Source organism: Rhodamnia argentea, chromosome 8 (genome assembly GCF_020921035.1).
Source record: "Rhodamnia argentea isolate NSW1041297 chromosome 8, ASM2092103v1, whole genome shotgun sequence".
NCBI classification, from domain to species: domain Eukaryota; kingdom Viridiplantae; phylum Streptophyta; class Magnoliopsida; order Myrtales; family Myrtaceae; genus Rhodamnia; species Rhodamnia argentea.
In genome coordinates, this window is record NC_063157.1 from 13,322,396 (window position 1) to 13,347,972 (window position 25,577).

At 38.2% G+C, this 25,577-nt stretch overlaps 1 protein-coding gene across 3 annotated transcripts; it reads left to right on the forward strand.

Moving 5' to 3' along the window:
* The first annotated feature begins 12,993 nt into the window (after nucleotides 1-12,993).
* Nucleotides 12,994-25,329, forward strand: LOC115752886 (alpha-1,4 glucan phosphorylase L isozyme, chloroplastic/amyloplastic). Of its 3 annotated transcripts, none has more exons than XM_030691295.2 (17): nucleotides 12,994-13,296; nucleotides 14,546-14,781; nucleotides 14,873-14,974; nucleotides 15,755-15,931; nucleotides 16,312-16,587; nucleotides 17,077-17,348; nucleotides 18,539-18,656; nucleotides 18,777-19,205; nucleotides 19,354-19,506; nucleotides 19,810-19,938; nucleotides 22,615-22,851; nucleotides 23,258-23,334; nucleotides 23,928-24,114; nucleotides 24,561-24,761; nucleotides 24,863-25,059; nucleotides 25,104-25,174; nucleotides 25,207-25,329. In XM_030691295.2, exons 1-15 carry the CDS (start codon nucleotides 13,065-13,067, stop codon nucleotides 24,977-24,979), a joined length of 2,943 nt encoding a protein of 980 aa, XP_030547155.1. In that variant the 5' UTR covers nucleotides 12,994-13,064; the 3' UTR covers nucleotides 24,980-25,059; nucleotides 25,104-25,174; nucleotides 25,207-25,329. The 3 variants fall into 3 exon arrangements, with proteins under 3 accessions (XP_030547155.1, XP_048139823.1, XP_048139822.1); XM_048283866.1 differs by having other exon boundaries at nucleotides 18,777-18,944; nucleotides 18,978-19,205; nucleotides 24,863-25,174; XM_048283865.1 differs by having other exon boundaries at nucleotides 24,863-25,174.
* Nucleotides 25,330-25,577: the final 248 nt, after the last annotated feature.

A 25,577-nucleotide genomic window follows, 5' to 3' on the forward strand; every position in this document is an offset into this window, starting at 1 on the left:
TAAAGGGGAAAAGAATATGTGCACATTGATTAGAATCTGTCGAAGTTGAATGCGGAACGATGACGAATCGGAACCCAAGTTCTTCCCATCTATTCCTTTTGGTTTGTCTCGGCGAGATGAGAGAATCACTATAGAACGAAAGGGTGCGTTCTAAAACTTTTGAGACCAATGACTAAAGGGGGGATTTGTACCTTTTATAGAGGTTTCGGCGTGGACCATCTCATCACGGGATGTGTCTCTTTGGCCTACATTATGCCAGCCCATATTAACATAAATTAAGAATATAGGTCATACTTTAGTAGACCAACCCATATATTAGTTTTAATTAATATAGACCACATTAGGATAATTCTAACACGATATGCTTACTTGAATAGATCTAACATGAGACAAAAGATCAATAGTTATAAGAAACCTTGATATATGACATGACAAATACACTACATGCATGTTAACGGCCAATTGAAATGTTTACGTCATGTGTCTATAATTTATCTTGTGGTTTGTTTATAATGAAATTGGTTGTCATAAATAGTTCTATGTTTAAAACAATCTTAAGTTTGAGCTTGTACACAATATCCGATTGAAAATCGAGTAAGTCTATATTGGACTAAGGGCTTGCATGGGGATAAGTACATCGTGAGTGTCATAACTTGTGTATGGCGTTTACTTGAATGCCATAACTTTCAAAACGTTCACTTAAGTGTCATAACTTTCAAAACGTTCACTTAAGTGTCATAACTTTCAAAAATCATTTACTTGAATGCTACATCAACTTTTACGGCGTGCCACGTCGCCTTTTTGCCGTACCACATTAGCTTTCCGGCGTGCCACGTCGCCTTTTTCGATTTCCACGTCAACATAACACTCAAGTGAATAATTTTTGAAAGTTATGGCACTTAAGTGAACGTTTTGAAAGTTATGGCACTCAAGTGAACGCCGTACAAAAGTTATGGCATTTTTAGCGTACTTTTCCTACCTACATGATAACACTTCCCATTCTCAATTTCTCTGCCAGAAGTCAATCTCGCGGAGAAATTCGTTTGGTAAAAACACTTTCGAAGTAGAAAGGCGTTTAGTAAAACATTTTGCTTCTGATAAGATTTTTGCATTCTGAAGTGAAAAATAACTTCGGACGGCGTTTTGTCCCAAATTGGAGAAGTAAAAAAAAAAAAATCACTTCTCCCTTTCTTCGCCTCGATCGCTTTTGAACGATGCCCAAAAGCTTCTCTCCACCGTAGCTCCCGAATGAAAAGCTCTGTCACTCGTAGTCACTCCTCCACCTCCGCCGTTGCTTCCCAATTCGCACATCCGATGACCTCAACGAGCCGTTGATTTGCGATTCGCCCTTTCGAGCTAATAATCCTCTTCTATATCCGTCGCTAGCTGGAGATTCATCGACAGCCGTAGATCTCGATTACCCCTTTCGAGCAACCTCTGCTTCTGCCGTCGCCTTCCAAAAACCCATAAGCAGCTCCGATTTGTCTTTTGTGTTCGAGAAACTTAGACCTGTGAGGTTAGGGTTTGCTTCGTCAAACTTGTTATGTATTGTTTGTTAACGCAGTTTCAACTTTTGTGTCCAATTCATCTTTTGCGAGTTCTCTGTTGGGTTTGAATCATGTCAATCATGATTGAATTTACTCGTCGTCGAACACTTCTACCCTAGCCAACCCAAAAAAGAAAAGATTGATAGGCAACATCTTCACGTCACTAGTCTAAGTGGTAATTATCATTCCCAAATAGGTATGATTCGAAGAGCCACGAACCAGTATTTTAACATAAAGATGGCACATTTATGCAAGTTGAAGCTCTAGTAACTCCTATTGCTGTACGTGTTATTTAGATATATCAGAAAAGAAATTCGTCATCCCACCAAGCTACTTAAAATATCTCATTTTCTAGCAAATGGAGGAATTTCATTGATGAATTAGTTGTTTGGCATGATGGTATCAAGAGACATAAGATGATTAGATGGAGTATTTCCCCAGGCTTAGATGGCGTAAGCCCTAGTGGATATACTATTCGGAATATCCGCCTACTTTCTTGGTTTCTCGAAATTCCTTGCAACTGTTCTGTCTGGTCGTCTTTGAGGAGGGTGAGAGTAGATATGAGGTATGGTATCCTCTTTGGGAGGGTAATGTAATTTATAGCCTTATAAGATTGCTATTGTTTTTTCTAAAGATGAAATGTTATCGGAGTTTTACTGCAAATATTGTAGCTTCTTTTCAAGTAGACTAAAAGTACGGCAACTCTTTTTTTGTAATTCAAGTACTTCGTTATCTTGGCCCTTGTTATCATTTATGTTGTCTATTCTATTTTATGTTCTAAGCTGCTGCTTATAGTAGCTTTCTTTAGATAGAGTTGTTAATATCTTCTTTTTGTTAAATACTTCTTGGCGGTTGCTTTTGCCTATTTTTTCCCCTTCACAAGCAAAAGTATTTCAAACTTGCTGCTTGCAAATAGTTCCTATAGGTATGTCCGAGCTTCTTGCATAACCATGTTTTCTATTACAAACCGAAACTTCTTGCTTCATGCTTCCTATCCACATAACATTCCTTTTGACGTTCTATCTCGATTTGTTGAACAGAATAGGATCGTAGAAGCGAGACCTTCCGAAAGGATTGCATTAGGTCAATAGAGGTAGTGAAATGCACAACTTTTGCGCTTTAAATTTCTTGTTTCAGCAGAAGTTTGGTTATGTTTGATGAAAATGTATTATTTGACTAATTATTATGAAATGCGCTTAAGCAAGTTCTTTCTGAATTTAACGAATATTTGAATTCAATTTAATGATTTGGCTCATGTTATACTCAATCGGTTTACATTAAATGGCATCCCAAAAAGAAACGTTCATTGCTAAGTAGACCAAGCTACCGACACAATTGTTGGTAGGCTTGTTGGTAGATGAGGTTAAAAAGGGGAATCAAACCACCTCTACCTTCAACAAAGCAGGGTGGAATAACATTTAGCGTGAATTCAATAAGCAGTATGGGTGCCGGTATTCTCCGAATAAGTTCAAGAATAGGGGATTCAAACTGAAGAAGTTGTATGGCGGTTTTAAAAAGCTTCTTAACCAAATCGGATTTGGATGGGACAATGTAAACAACATGGTTGTTGTGGATGATAAAACTCACTAGGAGTCTCATATTAAGGTATAACCTCACTTTTGGGTTTTTGTTCTAGCCTTGTAGGTATGTTTTGAATAATTTCTTCATGTATGTTCTTTGGAAAATGGTGTAGCAAAATATTGAATGGGCTACATTCGGGAAGGAAGGGTTTCCTTTGTATCCCCAGCTTTGTGTGGTGTTTGGGGATACATATGCTACTAGGGATATGCAAAACGAAATGTACACGACTTGACGTCAAACAGGAAATGTACAAAACTTGATGTCATCAGAGGACGGTGACAATGGTGCTAGGGATGAATTTGCTGGTGGTGTTGCATTAGGTACACTAGAGGAATTAAGGGTGCCAGAACCACATGTGGAAGATGGGTTAGATAATGAAGATCAAACCGGGCGGGGGTTGGGTAATGAACCAATAGCTACCCTAATTTCGAGAAGCACAAGTTCAAGTAGAACTCCAAATTCGAAGAGGAGGAGAAAGAGCACTTCATATGATATTGCCAGCACATGCAAAGCCGTTCAAGATTCTCTCAAAATTAAAATGGCTCAATCATTGCATACCTCTGTCACCTCACAAGCGCCACAACCTGCAAATCCCTACTCCATGAGAGCCTTGATTGCCATCCTGAAAAGCATGCCCGACATGGAACCTAGTCTCGTATACCAAAGCTCGAATCGCGATTCCATGAATGCTGCTTAGATAGAGGATTTCATCCTAACGGAACCCAAAAGGCGGCATGCAGTTCTTGATTCTATTTAAGTAGATGTTGGCATATGTTATAGATTTCTATGTGGCTTTATTTCACTAAAAGACATATGTTGTGTCTTGGTGAGCTGCATAGGGCCATGCGCATGAGAGAACCTATTAGGAACAATGTTTTGTCAAGACCGGAATGGACAAGTGAGACTCTTAATAGACATTTCTGATAGAGCATACGAAGCTTTTAGAATGGAGAGCTATGTTTTTTTAACTTATGTAGTTTGTTGATCGTAAGAGGTTGGTTGGGCGACAATCGATATCTTAAAGTATATGAGCAAGTTAGGATTTTCTTATATATAATCTGCCATGGCAATTCCAATGAAGATTTGTGTGAGAGATTTCAACATTCGGGACAAACTATTAGTTGGTACTTTAACTTAGTTCTGAAAGCGGTTCGAAAGCTTGCAAAGGAGGTTATTATACCACCTTCCTTTGATGTTGACCCACATGAGATTCTTATGGATCCTAAGCATAAACCTTACTTTAAGGTATGATTATACTTTTTTTGCATCGTTGGCCTAATTTTGTAGATAATCTTTTTAACATTGGTCTTTGATAATTATGCCGGGGGTGCGTAGGCGCTATTGATGGCACCCATATTGATGCGATAGTACTTGCTGCCTTGCAGAACCGTTTTAGAGGTAGGAAGGGAACTACCACTCAAAATGTAATGTGCATGTGTTCATTTGATATGAGATTTACATTTGTATATGCTGGTTGGGAAGGATCTGCTAACAATTGTCGGGTGCTCGCGACAGCACTCGAGGATCCCGCACTACAATTTCCTCGACCCCCTCCAGGTAGTTGTTTGGTTTAAAATGAGTAATTATCCTTGCCATTTTGCTGTGATCGCGTATCATGGTAAATGTTTGAATGCTTTGTTGATAGGTAAATACTACGTAGTAGATTCTGGTTTTGCATCAACTCCAGGATTGTTGACACCTTTTAAAGGTGATCGGTATCATATAAATGATTTCGGATGAAATGTGAGACCTATAACAGCAAGAGAGCTTTTCAACTATAGACATTCTTCACCGATGAATGTTATTGAGAGGTCCTTCGCGGCTTTGAAGACTCGCTTTTTAGTTTTGAGATGCATGCCTCCATTTTCGGTTAGAAAGCAAGCATATATTGTAATAGCATGTTGTGCTACTCATAATTACATCCGTGACCAAGATAGGAGAGATAAAAATTTTTATGAATATGGAGTTCCCGAGTATGTCTATGAACCCGCGCATGATGAGGTTACGGACGATATTATATCAACCGAGGAGGGAGCCGAGATGAGCATTCTTAGGAAATGTATTGCCAATAAAATGGCAAGGGATCATGGTATGGATGAGATTCCATGATTTTCGGTTTTTAACATTTGTATTGTATTTCTATTATTAGTATTTGAGGTTTTTGTAGGTTGCTCTTCTAATGTGATGTTATATTTGCCGAATACGGTCTGTTTTGAGTGGGAGTGTGAAATTTGTATTGCAACTACCAATTCAATGGCTTGTGTATATACTGCTTGATTATCAATATGGTTTCGGTGACTTCTTGTTCACCCTGGTTGCCGAACTTATGATTGATGCAACTAATGTTCCGCACATTGCTTCTTCTTCCATTTTCAACTGTTTCGTGGTGGATCAAGAAATGGATCTTATCCATTTTCAACTGTTCTGTTGATTTGAACTAGTTTTAGATTGCACACTCTCACGCGTTGTTCGCAACATTTTAGTGGCAATCGATGCTTAAAGAATGATTGTGAAATTACACACCTTGAAAAATTCTTGCAGGGTTTATGACCAAATGCCCGAGCCGAGGTGGGTCATCTCTATGGGAAGCTGTGCAAATGGTGGTGGTTACTACCACTATGTTGTTGATTGTCCTCCAACTGTTGAGGCCTTGCTTTATGGTCTACTCCAGCTGTAGGAAAAGATCAATAGGCGTAGGGATTTCCACGCCCGGTGGACCAAATGAGGCTCTTGTAGTTGTTTATGTCCCTGGAAGCTTTGGTTGTGTCCTTATTATAAAGTGTTCTTTACAACCTTTTTTTTTTCAACGGATCAACCTTTGGGTTACATTCCTTGATTAAGTTAGTGCGTACTTTTGCGTTACAAATGCTTCTTTGAGTTAGCTACTAATATTTAGTCATAATTTTTTTCTTTACCAACAGATGTATGAACTTAAAAACGGGTGTAACCAACTTGTCATTGCAATTCCATATTTGGCTGTGATTTCAAGTTCCAACTTCTCTCTTTGTCGCGATTCTGGAATATTTTTGGCTATAACTTTGATCATGGATCTTTTCTTACTTGTTCAGTTGCGAAGAGGAGGCTGTTGATTCGCAATTGCCATTCTCGGTCTTCACCAGCAAATTTTTTGTGGCGGAACCAGTAGTTTGATAATAGTTTTTGTCCGACATAGCAAACACAAGAAACACATGTTATTAACTAACAACATATTGCTACTTGCCAGCTATATATGTTTTTTTGGGACGCATGAAGATGGATGTAGTCGAAAACATCGAGGGAGGAAGACAAGAAGAAAATACGGATGTTTAAGCCTTCTTGATCACATATGCCTTTATGGTCCTCACGTTTATAGTTTCCCTCTATTTTCAAGTTCGAAAGAAATGAGTAAAATCTCTTAACATGATGGCATCCTGATTAGATATGATGGGCCACGATCCTCATCTACAATCCCGCCGGTGTCTTTCTAGTTTTCACACAAAACAAAAACTTCTCTTGGCTAATAGCATGGACTCTCTCCTAGTTGCTCACTCAAAATTTCTTTCACGGGACTTCGACCAGCAAAAATATCGTGAAGCACTACAAATGGATTTCTATATCATGACATATCACCCTAAATCGGAGACCATCCTGGTGAGCAACCTATGAGGGAGGGCTTCATTCGTAAAATTAGTCACTCTTGATAAACAAATTAATTCAATTTTCTCCGTAAAATTGGTCTTCATTTGTACAAAATAATTAAATGACAAATTATACATAAATTCGTCATATATTGTAGTTTACTTTTCTCGAATAACATGCATTTTAGGTTAAGATCAATAATTTTTGTAAAAGAATTTTGTGCTAATAATATTTCCGAAGTAGAAATTTCCAGCTATTATCAAACAAATTTCTATTTCATAAGTAGAAATTTTTTTACAGTTATCACACGCATTTCTTTATCAAAAATCAACTTCTAGACCAGAAATAGAAAAATTGACTTGTGCTCAGAAACAGAAGTTGATTTCAAAATGGGAAGCATTACCATGCGTGTTGGTAACACGCAAGGGAACAACTTGAAATTGGAGAGTACAACACGGTAGACAAATGTGCGCCAAGTGGCAAAACAAGAATATATTATTAAGGCTTTGTTTGATTCACTAACAACGAATGATGTGAAAACAAATTTCCTAAAATATCGTTTCTATTGATCTTTGAAATAACTAGTTAATACAAACAAATTCATTACCCGCAACAATTAATATTTAAATATTACCGTGGACGATGAAAATAATTTTCTTTTATTTATTTTTGTAAGAGATATAACCGATCAAATTAATTTTTTTTTCAATTCATTAATCTTCATGAAATAAATGCATTCTAAGCTAAAAGTTTATTGGTCAACAAATCTTTTACCTAAAAGCTTATTTATTCTCTCCGGTAAATTAAAATTGACAAGCTACAACATTAAGCTAAAAGTTTATTGTTCCAATGTGCACCAAGTGGCAAAATGGTACCACATGTCATTTCACGTGGCAAACACATTGGCAAAGTGAAGTGCTTTGTGGAGAGCATTGTAGCGAACCTTCTCTCAATTTTCTCTCAACATTACTTCTATTTTGAAAAACTCTTTTAGTCTACAAGTATTTACATTTTTCTATTGGTATTTCGCCAAATTGAATCAAACAGGGCCTTTAGCTTTAACCTATATAAGGGATGTATCATAAAGGAGAGGTCAAAGTCAACTTTTGGATTTCCGGCAAAATTAAAAAATTTATTCTAGTTTTTCGCGGTGGTGTAAGAAAACTTTTAAAGTGGTTTTACATATACTCCAAAAAGGTAGGGAGCCCCCAATTTTGCGAGGGTTTCTCTTCTACTTCAAAATCTCCTGAGTTACTTATTTATCATCATTAAATTCGAAAATACACAAATTTTAACAGCTTAAATAAAATAATCAAATGATCATTTAACATAAGAAACCCATTATCTTCATACTTTTATTCACAATAAAATTCTTCCATAACAAGCACAATTTGGATAGGTGAGCTCCAAGCTTACCATCCTATCAACCTCATAGAAGACGTAGCACGTTGCTCTCAATTCGGGTGAATTGCTCAAATGTTTACACCCAATGATGTAGAGAGTTGAACTTGCATCGCGTGCTTAATTTACACACTCATGTCATATCCTTAACAATAAAGCCAATTCCATGGAACTTCATTACAAACTCATTCTCTACCAATGAAATGAAATAAGTTTGGATTTTCATTAGTTAACATTGCAAAACAACTTACGTGTCATTCATGTATGATGAATGGGCTTTAGTATGTTCTTCTAAAGATTGGATTCGCAAAAAATAAAACTAAAAACCTCTTTAGTTATATTTTGTTTTACCATCCTTCTATTTCTAATTTTCTTATTGCTCTCATAATTTGAATATTACTAAACATAAAATGTTTAATATAGTTCGAAAGATACAAACATAGATATAAATGCACATGTAATTTGTTCTCTCATTTTCAGAAATTTAAATTCTTCTCTTGTTATGGAATTTTAAAGTGTGATTATTATGTGCTCCATTGCCACTTTTAAGGACCACCATTGGATCAAGCAAGTGGAAAGCAAATAGTAACTGTCTATACCTGTTTTTAAATTTTAATTGTGTTTTTTAACAAATTAGTAACTTGAGAAATATCTAAAAACTTAGGAAGTTTATTAATTACTAATAAATTACTGTTAAAAAAGTAAAACCTACTAATAAATTACCAAAGGTTACTAGTTACTGAAAGAGAAAACTTTTTTGACCACCCCCCCCCAAAAAAAAAAGAAGAAGAGAAAACTTGCAATATGAAAAGTTTACGGAATGTGATATTGCAATTTACTTAGGATCTTCAAATCAGTAAGTTTGCATCCAAATTTATTAAACACTTTGGAATTTCACTTGTAACTGCAATAAATTACTTTTACTTTGAAAAAGTTACCAACACCTTATTGAAATTACTACAACCAGAAAAACTTGAATTTTGAGAAGTTACTAATAAATGTGCAAAACAACGAAATGTAATATACCAACGACTAATATTACGACAATTACATCTTATATTGACAAATTACTTAAAGAATTTGGAAACTTGCTCAACTTTAATAACATATGAACAATTAATTTTGACATGTAAAATTGCTAAACACTAGAAAAGCAGCTAGATCAGTTTAAGCTCCCATTTTAAGTTAGCAACTTTTAAAGTTGTTAGTAATCAAACGTTTCCCTTCATTATTGGATGTAACTTTTTCGCATTCTTTGGTAATTTTTACCGTTGGAAAGTAAATGCTATCTTAAAGCTATATGTAATTTCCCATGTTTTTGGTACTTTTGTCAAAGTCAAAAGCAACTTTACATCAATCCCGAGTCACTAGGTACTTTCTATATGATGGAAAGTAAGCTTTTAACATTTGTTGAATATGAATTTTCTTAAATTTTTAGTAAGCTTTTGAAGTCAAATCTTGGAAATACGAGATTTTTTTTTTGTCCATTTTGGATTAAAAAGTAGCTTTTGAACATTTTTTGGTAACTTTTTGTTGTAGGAAAGCTTTCCGCATTTTTTAGCAACTTTTTGTAGTGCCATTCTAATTCCCCCCTATCGGGCTATTGGTAGATTTTCCACACTCATCGTAACTTTCAAAACAAGCATCATAGACTGATTTTTATGCATTTGGTATAAACGTTCAATTTAAGAGGAAAGTTTGTTCTTCTTGCGAAAAGAGAAGTTCAACTTCATACATTATTAGTTCATAAAATTTCTTTCGAAAACTTTGAAATATGAGAAGTCAGTTCTTAGTCTTGCAATATTATTCGTAACCGGTCATTTAGGATAATAAACTGCATTATGTTATTCATAGCAAATTTTCCACTTGCGTCAATAATTCTAAAATTACGAATGTAATTCTTCTCATATTGAAGTTACATAAAGTGGTTAGTACCTTTTAAAATTGTTATTGATTTTTTTTTCATGGAAAAGGATATTACAATGTCTTGAAGAAAGTAAATTGATGTGATGAGGGGTTAAGTGCAGCACGGGTGCACGGTAAGTCTCATACCCATAACTCAGTTGTTCCCTCATAAGGTCACTTTAATCGCCATCGGATCAATTTGAATTACATAGGGTGCATTTGTTTCGGTGAAAGTACTTGTCGGAAATTGATTTTATGGACTTTTGCTCTTTTGGTCCGTCGAAAATAACTTAATCAACCAAAAAGACTTTCCGGTCAATAAAAAAATTCATGCATAAATTAAAAAAATGAATTCCTAAATCTAAAAAGATGAAAATATTTTTTTAAATTGCTCATCTCAATTTTTTTTATATTTTTATATTTGATATCTTTAACATCTTGTGTTTTATATTTTATACTTTATATTTTTTATATATATGTATTTTTTGTTTTTATGTTTTTTGTTCCTCCGCTGGTCGCCGAGCTTGTGACGGCCGACAACTAACCATAGAAGTGGGTTGGCGAGCTCGGGGCTCGCCCTATCATCGCGAGCATGAGCTCATTTGCCACCGCCACCGGCCAATTGCAATGGAGGGAGAAAGGAAAAAAAAAAGTAAAAAATAACTTATAAACTCAAATTTTGTTTTAACATGAGATAAAATCATGATATTGAAATTATTTTTCAAATGAGGTACAAACACCAGAAAACATTTTTATCATATATCACCGAATATAGGGAACCTAACCATTTTTCTAGAAATGATTTCATTGTTTTCAAAATTCAAGTTTGTTTTCCTTTCTTGTTCTTTTTTTTTTCTTTCTCCCTCCACCGTGGCCGGTTGGCAACAGCCACGGCGTCGGGTGAGCGTCGAGTTCGCCGGCCACATCTCTAGCCGGTCGTCGACTCGTTGCGGAAGAAGAAAAAGAAAAAAGGAAAATAAAAGAACTCAAAGAGTACAAAAATAAAAAATCAAATTAATAATCACACGTATGTAGTAATTTCTAAAGAAATAGAGCCAACTTTGAATATTTCTGTCAAGCTTATCAGCTTCACACGCCGCTGCAATGCTTCCAAGGGTAACGGGGAAGAGAAACAAAAGAAAATGTTTCGTTACTTGTCGTGTTCCGAAAAGACCTGTGCTATCACCTGCAACGGTCCTAGCTGCACTCGCTACGCCATCAACCAATTAGATGCCTCCACGACTCTCATCTAACTTTAGATTTCCCCGCTCAGCCGTGAGAAGCCTGCCACTCGAGGACCCGCGTCGCGGCAGATCGCACCTCGAACTTCGGGAGATGTCGTGATCCAATCAACCTTTCTTAGAGCGGATTCCATTAATATGGTATAGAGACCGGATACTTCAGCGAGTGGAATGTAGCAATCACTCGACTTCCCCGTTGACCCACCCCCCCCCCCCCCCTCTCTCTCTCTCTCTCTCTCCTGTAATGGCGACTTCGCAGCTCTCTGCGACAACACCACCTCCAGGCAACGAGCGCTTCCTGCGACGGCGCCAGGACCTGTGCGGGTTGCTCGGCTCTGGCCTCGAAGAGGAGAAGAAGTCGGCGCTCTCGCTCCGAACTTGGAATGCGAGGTCGCTTCGGACGAGGATGCTTGTGACGGTGAAGAGCGTGTCCAGCGAGTCGAAGTAGAGACTCAATGATTCATCACTCCAGGAAGGACTTTCAACGTTACATCACTACTGTCTATCCTAATTATATCCATTTTTTTTTTATCTCATTAAAAAAACTCTCAACTTTTACTTTTGTCCAAATTCTACCACCGTCACCCTTCCGTCTATAATTACCAAGTTAATCGTACGTGGCTTGAATTTTCTCACCGAACTTACCAATAAATTTTTGAAATTCGAAAATAGCGGGTTTCACAGACAATGAGATTTGAGATCGTTCGTCCAAATAAACAGATCTCTACCTTTAGCCATTCTTTCATTTGTTGAGTGCCGGGAAGAATTCAAAACATGCCGTCTTGTGTGGTTGTATCTTAGACAATATGTAGAGGAAGCGTACAACAAAAAGAAGTTTGGGTTTTTTAGTCGGGTCATTTGTTGAGATGTAATTCATTAACGTTGTAAAAATGCTACATAAGATTAACTAAAGGTGATTATGGACGGAAGGCTAACGATGATAAACTTGGGATAAAAGTAAAAGATGTGAGGTTTTTATGAGACAGAAAAAAGTTTTGGATATAATTAGGGCAAATGCTAAAGTCGGGATTTTTTTTTTTTTGCTATTAGATCGATAAAATTGGGAGAAAAATAAAAGTTGAGTTTTTTTAAAAGATAATTTTTTTAGTTATAATTGAGATAAATACTAAAATTACCTACCCATCGGTGGTTGCGATGGTTTGAGCCCAGTTCCTTTCACGAGAGGTCCCGGGTTCGAAACTTGTAGACGTCGGTGATTTAAATGGGGGGTCGTGGTGGTGGGATGCTGCGTTAGCCCCCTAAGGAATAGTCGTGCTCCACCGCTGGTTTGAATCATAGCTCGACGGCCGAGTGGACACCTCGGTTATTAAAAAAAAAAATACTAAAATTGGAGGTTTTTTTTTTTTTTTTTTTTTTGTATTGGGCCCAATTTAAAATGTACGGTGTCTTATATCACGTGCCGCTGCAATGCTTCCGAGTGGAATGGTAAAGAAAAATATAAAGAAAATGTTTCGTCACTTTGTCGTTTTCTGAAAATATCTGCGCTATCACCTGCAACGGTCGTAGCTGCACTCGTTACGCCCTTGGCTAATAAGATGCCTCCACGACTCTCAGCAAACTGGAGATTTCCGGGTCAACCAATGAGAAGCCTTCCAGTCAAGGACTCCGCGTCGCGGTGGATCGCACCTCGAACTTCGAGAGATCTCGTGATTCGATCAACCTTTTTAGAGAGAGTGAAGGTAGTACACTCGTAGCAGTCACTCGACTTCCCGTTGACCTGCGATCTCTTTCTCTCTGTCGCTCTCTTGTAATGGCGACTTCGCAGCTCTCTGCGACGGCACCACCTTCAGGCAACGAGCGCCTTCTGCGACGACGCAAGGACCTGTGCGGGTTGCTCGGCTCTGGCGCCGCAGAGGAGAAGAAGTCGGCGCTCTCGCTTCGAAATTGGAACGCGAGGTCTCTCAGAACGAGGAGGCCTTTGACGGTGAGAAGCGTGTCCAGCGAGTCGCAGCAGAGACTCAAGGATTCGCCACTCGAGGAAGGTCTCGACTTTCGATGTTACATCGTTTACTGTCTCCTTTTTTCTTGGCTCCGATGATCTTTGTTATCTTGATCGGTCATTTGTAGTTTGAAACGGGTTGATATGCGTTGCATTCTGGTTATTCTTCTTTTTTCCTCTTCTAGTTTTTGTTTTGCGATTGTCATGATTGGGAGAGATTCCGGTTTTCAGTGCGTACATATTCGCAGTGTGCACTGTTCTGGATCAGAATGCCGATTTGATTCGAAGTTAATTTTTCCCTCGTTTTGTGAATTCAAGCAGTCGATAAGTTTCTGTTGGTCGTTCTGCTCAACTGCTTATATTTGTCCTCTCACGTTAAATTTTCCTTTTTCTCCCTCTAAACTTCATCTCGTCGTTCTGGGGAAAAATGCGAAATAGAGTGCCGAATTTGAGATTGGGTTTCATTTTCAATTAGCCGATACTAGACGTCACACTAGTTGAGTCACTTCCGATGGAGTTTTCTGTGGCGATAAGATTAAGTAGGACATGTTGCCTTCTCAACGGTTCAAAACGATCACGAGTCACGGTCTTATGATTTGGATAATTTAAGTGACCAGTAGTGATGCTCGCTAAGGAAGTCCCCGGCAATCCATTTCTGATCTAACTTGTCTGCGGTAGTTATGGGGATGCTCAGCAGAAGGAATTGATAGTGAACTGAACGGCAGAGCTGTTCCTGTTGGTGGTCTGGATCATTTGACGTTCACATGGTAACTTGTGATAGATGGGGAGGGGAGGTACATGTTCTGGCCAGAGACATCCTATGGAGATAGTTGCATCGATCCACATGGCCCGGGTGAATCACAACGGTTGGATGTTGTGGACCCGTGTGGAATGCAGATGATCAATGGCTGAGAATTCACGCAGTCCGCCATAGACAAGGTTAGGCAAGAATTGCCTACATCAAGTGAGCGGATGGTCTGGTCTGGTCGGTCTCTCGCTTTTTCTGATTAAGTTCAAGTAAATTAACTTAAAAAAACCTTCGATATGTCTTACTTGAAGGGAAAGCATCTCACGTGGGTAAGTCAGAAATAAGATTCACTCCTGTCTTTAAAATCTGTTCCGCTAGTCCTTTCAATAATTCACTAAGTGGCAAGAATGAATCTTGAAATACACATTGAATCTTGTGGGGCTAACTGCAAAACAAGGGCCATATATCTAAAGCTCAGCATATTAATCTGTAGTTAACCTTCCATTTGCAGTCATTAACCCTTTCTTGTTTTCATGGCATAAAGATCCTAGCATTCCGAGTCCTCTCAAGCCAGATGCTGCATCCATTGCCTCAAGTATCAAATATCATGCGGAATTCACTGTTCCTTTTTCTCCTGATAAATTTGAACTTCCGAAGGCTTTCTTTGCAACGGCTCAAAGTGTCCGAGATGCTCTCATCATTAATGGGAATGCAACATATGATTACTGTGAAAAGTTGAATGTAAAGCAAGCATATTATCTGTCAATGGAGTTCCTGCAGGTTTGGCACTGAAATTGCTCCATGTAAAGAGTAGAGTTCTATGTGCGATTATCCTCCAAAAGTTATATCTTCATTAGTGTGGTTTCTGTAGGGAAGAGCACTGTTAAATGCAATTGGTAACTTGGAGCTCACAGGTGCTTATGCTGAGGCCTTAAGCAAACTTGGGCATGACCTGGAAAATGTTGCAGTGCAGGTATATTGTGCTTATTGCTTATTTCGGATTAGATACTGTTGCTTTGTTTTTGCATGGGGATATATCTACTGCTACGATTGAGCTAGTCTGTACCATACAATAACAATGATGCTGCAAATATCATGAAAATGTTGGCTAAAGATCTTTTGATTTTTGATCTAGGTAAAGCTGTCTAGACTTCTTTGGATCAATTGTATCCTTTTTTAATTGGGCCAGAGGGTCATTTGTAACTTTACTCCTGTTTTCCTTTTGTTGCTAATTCCTGCTGTACAACTTGAAAATGTACATATTGCCCTTCATCCATCAACTTTGTGATCATCATCCGCTGACCCCTGCTCCCTGATGTTAGGTAAGACATCCCATTATCTGCTATATCTGAGAAGTTGTAAGTTAATAACTCCATGTACTTAATCAGCTCTTTCTGATTGACATCATGTACATTCTAATGAAGCAATGATAACCTAACCAGGTGGATGGAGGGATATATAGCTCATTTTTAATAGTTCATGGGGATTTTTTGCCTAAAGAAAATTGAGGGGGTCAAGTTATGGACGAGCCAAGAGTGTATGGATTTACCTTTTGCCCTGAGGCTTCGTTTCTTTGCCTGAATATAAGCCTTATTAATCACTGGTTTTTGAAAGCCTGACCTGCTAATCTTTGGCTTATACCATGATCTCAATCCTTAGTTGTTTGCTTTATGTCACCTGTGAATCAGTACATACTTTTCAGTTGTTATATAGACCATCAAAAGTCACTTATATTTGTTGTTAATATTGGTAGGAGGCTGATGCTGCGCTTGGAAATGGGGGTCTTGGGCGTCTTGCCTCCTGCTTTTTGGACTCCCTGGCAACTTTAAATTATCCAGCTTGGGGTTATGGACTTAGATACAGGTATGGCTTATTTAAGCAACAGATAACTAAAGAAGGTCAAGAGGAAGTCGCGGAAAGCTGGCTTAAGGTATGCTGAAATGTTCCATCTCTTTAATTTCAAGTTCCACAATAGGTCTAGAATTTCATTTTTCCTTTTCGCTAGAACAACCTGTGCTTAAATACAACACTAAAATTTAACTATAGTGAAATCTTTTTTCAGAGTTTAATTTGGGTTTTCTTTAACAAATAACCTTTCTGGTTGCATTATTTCTTAATTTCAGCGACACCTGATATCTTCATGATGGTGCTATTCCCATCATTTATTTGTGGTACTTCACTTGGATTCCATATTATCGTATTTATTCCCATGATTGTTTTAAGCCGCCCGTTAATATGCTGGTAATCTGAACATGGTTTATTCGGGTTTTCGTACGTCGTTGGTGATCTCATTGTGGTTACTCTGTGTAGATGGGAAATCCGTGGGAAGTTGTGAGGAATGATGTATCCTATCCTGTAAAATTCTATGGCAACGTTGTGTTGGGATCTGATGGTAAAAGACGCTGGATTGGGGGAGAAGATATACGTGCAGTTGCATTTGATGTCCCAATCCCTGGTTATAAGACTAGAACTACCATCAATCTGCGGCTTTGGTCCACTAAAGTTCCTTCCGAAGAATTCGATTTATCTGCTTTTAATGCTGGAGAGCACACCAAAGCAAATGAGGCCCTGTTGAATGCTGAAAAGGTTGTTATCCAGGGGTTTTTTCCTTTTAAATCTTCTGTTAGTGACCTCCCTCCAATTCTCAAATATGGATTCTTTATTATCTGACATAAACAGAATGGCTGAATATGGCTGATGGATTACTGAACATATGATTTGTTTGTTTACTTGGTATGAAAATAGTCAATAGTTGTAATTACAGGTATCCACGTTATGGCTGTTTTTCCCATGTAAGATGCGCAATGGAATATAGGAATCCAACGCAAGCCGCTTAAATTTTGGTGAGGTTAGGCCACGACTAGGCACTGCCTTCTTCTCTGTCCCTGTAGTTGTTGATATACATTTCAAAGTGGTCCACTGGCATTGCCAAGATAATTTAGTCTTAGACATGACCCTGTTGGCTAACAATGTCCAGGACTGGTTGTGTTGCACTAACATTGTTGTGTTCTCTATTAATTTGCATAGAGGAAGGATTCTTTTGGCTTGGTGCTAATAAATTTTTATTGATGTCAGATTTGCTATATACTGTATCCTGGTGATGAATCCATTGAGGGAAAGATCCTCCGTCTGAAGCAGCAGTATACTTTGTGTTCAGCATCTCTTCAAGATATTATTGCTCGTTTTGAAAAGCGATCTGGAAAACATGTAAATTGGGAAGAGATCCCTGAGAAGGTTGCAGTGCAGATGAATGATACTCACCCAACACTATGCATCCCAGAACTGATGAGGATTTTAATGGATCTTAAAGGTCTAAGTTGGAAAGAAGCTTGGAATATTACTAAGAGGTACTTTTTTCAACATAATGTGAATCCAGAGTACATATTTATTTCCTGTAGCTTTAAAATAGCATCTAAAATGGTGGAGTATCTCACTTGTTTCTTCCTTCCCATTTCTATTTGGAGTTTGCTGAAAATACTAAATAGGTGCGATGGCATAAAGAGATATGTGTAACTGATCTCACATTGTTGGAGAAAGTTTGTCTGTCACTGTATTCATTGCTACTTTTATGAGGTTATCATTGATGAACTTTGAGCAGTCTTCTGTTAAAAGCTACATGCTTAAATTCGAGATATTGACGGTCATCTCTGTATCCTTTGTGAATTTTTAAGATATTTAAAGAATAAGAACTGCATATCTTTGTATTTGACATTATAGGCTATTTCCTTTATATATAGAAGATAGCATAGCAAAAGAATCATGGTGATTAGGCTTGAAATTTCCTGTCTTATGACATTAATATTTCATTAACCAGTAATCTTCATGCATAGTGAAGGGTTGAATTCTGAATTATGAAAAGATAAATCTTCCCTAACTAGTGAATTGGGCAACATTTAGAGTGGATAGAAGGCGGGTTAGAGAATTATGCTTATGCCGTTTTTCTCTCTCCCTCAATACCAATCCGTCCCCCCAACACCCCACAAACCACCCCCCAACACCCCCCCTCAAAAAAAAAAAAAAAAAAAGAAGAAGAAGGAGAAGAAGAAAGCACTTGAAAACAAAAAACATAGTACGGAAAGAGATTGGCCACTCTATAGGGATGTTTTAATCAACTATAGGGGAGCTTTCACACTCTATAGACATGGAAAAAGTATCAGAATCCCATGCCATGCCATGAACAATGTAGCTTTCTCATAAGGCAAGTCAAAATACTTCAAAGTGAAATGACATACTAATTTGGAAGTTCGCTCCCTGACGTAATAAGTTTAATGTAATGAGATGAATGTTGTTTTTTAAGCTAGAACATGGGATGATGGATTTCTATAAGCCTCGTAAGTAGTTACAAATGCATCTTCCTACATGTCAATTGTGCAACTTGTGGTCTGTGAAATCCTGTCCTGTGAGCATTTTGTTTGATTTTTTCCTCTGGCCAACACTAATTTGCTTAAAGCTGCTTCTTTCTTCGTGTTCTTTGGTAATTTGATAGAAATTGATTAATACTAGTAATAAATGTGTACTTCTCTTTTGCTGATTCAAGGACTGTGGCGTACACAAACCATACCGTTCTGCCTGAAGCACTTGAAAAATGGAGTTTAGAACTTATGCAAAAGCTTCTTCCTCGGCATGTTGATATTATAGAGATGATTGATGAAGAGGTATACTGATACCTTTTAGAAAAGAATCAGTTCCCACATATAGGACATTCCCTGATTCTATTACCTGTTTTTGAGGTCTTTCAAATTCTTTTTTTGTCCTGCTAATATGTTAGTTTGCAGCTGGTTGGGACAATAATTGCAGAATGTGGTACTAAAGATCCTGTTTTACTGGAGAAAAAATTGAAGGAAATGAGGATACTAGAAAATGTTGATTTGCCGCCTGCTTTTGCTGAGTTTATAAGACCAGAAGAGGAACCTGTTGCTTCTTCTGAGAAGGAACCAGAAACTACTGAAGAACCAGAAACTACTGAAGAACCAGAAACTGCTGAAGAACCAGAAACTACTGAAGAACTTAACATTAATCTTGAAGATGAACCTGATGATGTACAAGGTCGGGAGAATGATGAAGAATTTCTGGAGCCTGAACCTGAGCCTCCTATGATGGTTCGGATGGCCAATCTCTGTGTGGCGTGCAGTCATGCTGTAAACGGCGTTGCTGAGATTCACAGTGAAATCGTAAAGAAGGAAGTGTTTCATGAATTCTTTATGGTATAACTTTTCTTTGGCTTGCCCTTCTTCTTTTATAGCCCTCAAACTCAAAATATAATCCGCAGAGTATTTTAATAGAAGTCTCAAGTTCATTGTACAGCATCCTCAATAGAATGTCTACTTAATCTGTTCTCTTGATCTTTGGCAGTTATGGCCTGAAAAATTTCAAAACAAAACAAATGGGGTGACACCGAGAAGATGGATTCGTTTCTGCAATCAGGAGTTAAGTAAAATTATAACTAAATGGATTGGCACAGAAGACTGGATACTCCACACAGATAAACTAGCTGAGTTGCGTAAGGTGATTCACCAGCCCTGTTCTTCAAATTCTGAGATGTCTTCAATTTTTTTTTGTGGTCTCTTCTGACTAAATATACCCTAGCACCAACACTTTCCTGTGCAAATCACCTTTCATTTTTGGTTCATTGGAAATTGGGATGGATTAAAGTTGCAGTTTCTTTGTGAGTAATTGATACTTACATGGATAGAGAATTGCCGTTAAGTTTGAACAAGTATGGTTGAAGAAGTAGCATTTGTGGTATCCTAGTGATGTATGGGACTTGAGAGGTAGGATACTGAAATCTTACATCATACCACTTTCCAGTTTGCAGATAATGAGGATCTCCAGACCCAATGGAGGGCAGCAAAGAGGAACAACAAAATGAAGGTTGTGAGATTCCTTAAGGAGAAAACTGGATATGCTGTTAGCCCTGATGCAATGTTTGATATTCAGGTCATATTCTTCTCTCTGTCTTCCTCATTTCTTATCCTGTTGGAGTAATTCGTAGGTAGACATGCGCGTTCCATGTTAGCCCTCTAATGGCGACACCCAAATTCATATTGTTTGGTATCTTTGCAGTCATCTGAAACCATCAAGCAAACATTTGAAAGAGCATTTTTTCTCACTTGCTATTGAAACCAGTGTGTAAGTTGGGGAAACCAGTCAGCATTTTGAAACAGGAGATCAACTTAAATGCTGTTGTTTTTGTGCATCCATGAACACTTTGCGTGAGAACTAATTATCCATTTATAGATCGACTACTGAGCAAGCAGCTTACAGAAAGCTTGCATTGCAACAACAATAAACTCTTACAACATGCCATCTTCAGCACTAATGAGCTGATTTCTTCCTGAGCTCCTGATTGGTAACCCACTTTAATTATTACTCCTCCGGGAATGCACACGAGAACCACTGTTGAGGTTACTCAAGCAAGGATAGCTGTCGCATCTAAATTTTAGTTCAACAGACACTGAATTGACTCCTGATGACTACTGGCTATCTTGAATGGGCACCAAGTGAGGACTTATAACAGCAATCATTTGGCCTTAAACTTGTGAGTACATTGCCGACATGCTTGGTGGGGCCTGCCTAGCTTGTTATTTGCTGGATGCAAAACCTTTTCAAACCCCAAAAAGTTGCATCCCTTTGATGATTTATCTGTTCCTCCTGTTGGTATAATGTGGACGATCCAAGCCAGGGAGCCCCACTCGTTCCAAGGTGCCCTCCCGAAATCCTCAGCTAAGTGAAACATATTAAAGGAAATAGAGCATAGTCAACCAAAAGTTAGACAAAGAAGAAAAATTGGTAATTAGTAGCGACTGACAGATCTGGCTTTAGCTGCAAGATACCATAGCTGGATAAGGAGTTTGTTCGAGCTAGTGGCAACATGCCTAACATCAGGAATCCAGCATGCAGAAATTCTTACCAAACCAGTCTTATTACTGAAAACAGTAAATTTTTCACTATGCCATTAAAAAATATCCAGTATTTACACTGAAAGAGCAACTGATGACATGTTATCCAGCAAGTTCAAGTAGTAACAGTCTGGCATACAAAAAGGCCATTTTCGTTTTTTCTGAGCTATGTCAGTCAAAACAATATCATAACGCAACACTTTTTCTTGCGGCGATCCATACACTGATTGCTGCACATCACAATGGTTATATAGACTGCAGATTTTAGTAACCTTCTGATTCTATGAATGAAGGATAACATTCAGGGTGGCTGCTTTAATCGATGTGCTTTGGGGGAGGGGGAAACCGAGGATCATGTGGTGAAAGCAGCTTAAGAGTGAATATTAAATTTGAAAACATTTTCTCAAGTTCTTCCATATGAACAGTTAAGAGTCATCTATGGTTCCAATGGTATGTCAAATATGGAAAACAGCACATTATGACTTTTCCTTTCATCAGTTGGTTAGTTCCTTTCTTGATAAGAGGATAATTTAGGTATTGTTCTTCTTGTTGGTACTACAAGTATTATGGGTCTCTGAGGATTTGATATCATGCAACTCTTTGTTTACTAAAGTAGAACTCATGCTACCCCTGATTTGATAATTTAATGAAGTAGGTGGTGGTGAACCCCCGAAGTCTATTTCATGTCTACATATGTAGCTTTTTCCTTATTCCTACATATTTATACATACATATATATGTATATGTATGTATATTGCAGACTTTTGACTTCTATGTTGTCCCCTCACTGCTGATTCAACAGCTGCTCATTCTAGAGCAAATGACATCCATATTCAATCTGTATAGTACAATTTGAATAGATCTCTTCTACTGAATAATGTCTTTGTCATTTGATCCAATTATTTATGAGAACCAAATCAAATAAGAAATGGAAAGATTATGGTCATTTGATTTAGGGAATTGTAGCATCCAAAGGCCTTCCTTTCACATGTCCAGACCTCCTTAAACAAGTTTTTTCTCATCTTCGGTTGGCATCACCCACACCTTACCTTAAATAACTCTATTTCTTGTCTTATCTTCCGTTGAATGCCCGCAAATTTAAAGAAGCATTTTCATAACTGCCACACTCATTTTGTATAAATGTCACTAATTTTGTATGAATGTCGGTGTTTAACGACCCAGCATTGCGCGCTATAAGGCATTTTGGCCTTATTGTCTTCCTGTAAGTTTTAGTGGCATTTGAGGGTGCACAAACATAGAAGGGTCAATATAGAGTAGAGATTTAATGTTCAAAAGTACCTATGGTTCAAACTGAAAGGCGAAAAAAAGGAATTTTTTGCAATGTAACTTGGGTCTTCTGCCACTGTATCTCGCAATATAGTGGAAAACTCATTTGCGGTTTTGGTGCTTACGTTGCCACAAGTGTGGAAGATTAATTTGTTGTGATGGTGCTTGTATTGCTACAAGTGGACGACTTATATACAAAGGATAAAGCAGGATTTGCTATTCGAAAATATGGGTTTGGACGGGGTTGGGAGTTAGCAGGATTTACTTTCATTAATATGCATTTATGTCAATTTTTTCTTCTGGCCAGAGCATACATGTCACTTGAGGGGGTAACTATTTCCAGTGGTAGGGTACAGAGTACAAATGAGCTTCATTTTATCGATCTCTTTCTTAGCTAAGCACTACCCAACATGTTTCCTATTTTCAGGTGAAGCGCATCCACGAGTACAAGAGGCAACTTTTGAACATATTGGGAATTGTTTATCGATACAAGAAAATGAAAGCTATGGATCCTGCTGAGAGGACTGCTAAGTTCGTGCCTCGAGTTTGTATTTTTGGCGGAAAAGCATTTGCTACATATGTGCAAGCTAAAAGGATTGTAAAATTTATCACAGATGTTGCTGCAACAATTAATCATGATCCTGAGATTGGTGATTTGCTTAAGGTATGGCTCTGTCACTATTTGTAAGATATTCAACTGTTTCTTAACTGTTTGTATACTTGTTGAGCTCTTTGATTGTTTGCTCTTGGCATGTGTAAATGGGGGCCTCTAACTTTATTATGTGAATCAAGGTGCAACATTCTCCTATGTGATTAATTTGGGTGCGTAGCGGCTCCTGCATGGCCCAAAGTTGATGCTGTTTGGCATGTGCTAATTACTACATTACGGATAGGGCTGTTGTTCATGATCACCACATTCCAAGGGGTTATATAGTACAAGAATCTGTATGCAGGATATTTGAGTGATCCTGAGTGATCTTAATAGTCAACAATATCTTTATTTTGACCACCATTCATCCTTTTTAGTTTTTCTTTTGCTTATGCAGTTCACCACACTTGTGTAATTGCAGGTGGTATTTGTTCCTGATTACAATGTCAGTGTTGCTGAATTGCTGATCCCTGCAAGTGAGCTCTCACAGCACATCAGGTACTTCACGTCCTGTTTGCTGAAGGAAAAAGAGAGAGAACTATCTCTTTAGGGTTTAGTCCAGTGAGTTTTTTGATCCTCCATCCTAGTCCCTGGGATGGAATTGTCGGGCTTACGAGTTCCATTGGCTGCATGTGTAACAACGACTAGAAAATTCTTCCATTGTTCAGTGGCACAGACGAGTCACACTGTGAAACAGGCAAATTTATGGCAATTATACCTGACGATATGCATCTGTTGTCTATTTTGGATTAATCGCAGTTTGAGTTGGGACCATGACTGGGGTTCCACTCTGAACACAGTAACTTCAGTAGCTTGACCGAGTATTCATCTTAAGAAACTCTTTTAATCCTCTTGCCAAGTTGAAATGGGATTGATTAGCCTCTAGGGATCAAAGTGCAACTTTTGCATGAGCATAAATTCTCCAGTAAATTATCAAATTCTTTCCGTCCGTACAGTTAGATTCTATCATTGCTGACTTGATCAGAATAGTCTCAATGCATTCGTTTGATCAGTTTCTAATTTTTGCTACGCCTGGAATTCACCCTCTTCCATATAAATATATTTATAATTCATGATTGTCTCTTCTTCAGTACTGCTGGGATGGAGGCCAGTGGAACCAGCAATATGAAGTTTGCGATGAATGGATGTGTCCTTATCGGAACCTTGGATGGTGCCAATGTTGAAATAAGACAGGAGGTTGGAGAGGATAACTTCTTTCTCTTTGGTGCTCAAGCTCACGAAATAGCAGGCCTTAGGAAGGAAAGAGCCGAGGGAAAGGTATGTCTACCTATCAACTACCTAAAAACCACGAAAGCTGTTAGGAGATATATGCAATATACCTTGTGAGTCGTGACACATTTGGCTTCAGCCTTTGGGGCAAATAGTTGCGTACTTTGACATTAGAGCTCATGTCAAGAGTTCGAATTTTAACATGCTGGCTGTTATTGCTATTGTCCTATAACCCCTTTCATTCTTTCTGCGTTTGGATATCTGTTTCATAAAGTGACTTTCATCATTTTGTTCATAAGTAATGACTCGGACATACCCTCGTGAGGTAGTGCTAAAGAATGTGCTTGATGAAGGCCTGATTTCTCATAGCTTAAGCTCTTCAAAAAAACGACTGGGCGGGAGGAAAAAATTGTAGCTGGTGTTTCAGTTAAGTTAAATTGCTGGGTGTGCATGTAGTGTCTTTGAGATTTACTAACGATATCCTCTCCGTCTAGTTTGTCCCTGACCCACGATTTGAAGAAGTCAAAGCATTCGTCAGAAGTGGCGTTTTTGGGCCCTCCAATTACGATGAGCTGATGGGATCTTTAGAAGGGAATGAAGGTTTTGGTCGAGCAGATTATTTTCTCGTGGGCAAAGACTTTCCTAGTTACATCGAATGTCAAGAGCAAGTTGACAAGGCATACCAAGACCAAAAGGTGATCACTGTACAAAACCATGTTGATGTACCAGTCTTTGGAGTGCATTATGCAAATGTTCTCTATGCATAATTACCCTTACTTGTTTGGTCGTCCTGCAGAGATGGACGAGGATGTCGATTCTGAATACAGCAGGATCATGCAAGTTCAGCAGCGATAGAACAATCCACGAGTACGCAAAGGACATATGGAACATTTCACCGATCGAACTACCGTGAAGAGTTTACTCATCATCCACACGTACTTGCCTTGCGATCTTGTAGCTTCTGGCCATTGTGATCGAGTGTTTGCGATAATAACACGGGTGGATTAGGCAGACAAGTTTCTGTGTAACAGTCAATTATAGTAGCTATTAGTTTGTATCTACCGTATCCACCCCTATCCACTGTTCAGTATGAATGAGTGCTGTAAAGGTTTTTTTCTTTCGTCAAAGAGTGCTGTAAAGTTAAAAAGGGCAATTATGTGTCATAGTGTGGAGGTCCGGCAAATAAAAAGTAGTGTAACAATAAATGAGGTGAGAGTTCTCACTCCCGGTTATCTAATTCGCCATTATGATTTCTCGACATCATATCATCCCTTTACTTTCTACAACACTTGTGAATTTCTCCAAGGTTTCTATTCGTTCCAATGAGAACGGGATAATTTCTAATCCTTGACTTTCGAAAGAAATCTTGGATACGCTTGGAGCATATTAGCCAATTTCATCTCCGTTATTAAATGGTGTAAGCTTTGTGTATGACACATGACCTGATGGCTAAAATGAGGTGGGTATCGTATGTACCGGGTGCAAAAAAAAATAAAATAAAAAAAATAAGG

Bases quoted from the DNA above. Each gene is read 5' to 3' on its own strand.
- LOC115752886 (XM_048283865.1), top strand. From the start codon at position 13,065: ATGGCGACTTCGCAGCTCTCTGCGACGGCACCACCTTCAGGCAACGAG. The intron at 19,507-19,809 runs GTGATTCACCAG...ACCACTTTCCAG, and splicing joins AACTAGCTGAGTTGCGTAAG to TTTGCAGATAATGAGGATCT. The intron at 24,762-24,862 runs GTGATCACTGTA...GTCGTCCTGCAG, and splicing joins AGGCATACCAAGACCAAAAG to AGATGGACGAGGATGTCGAT.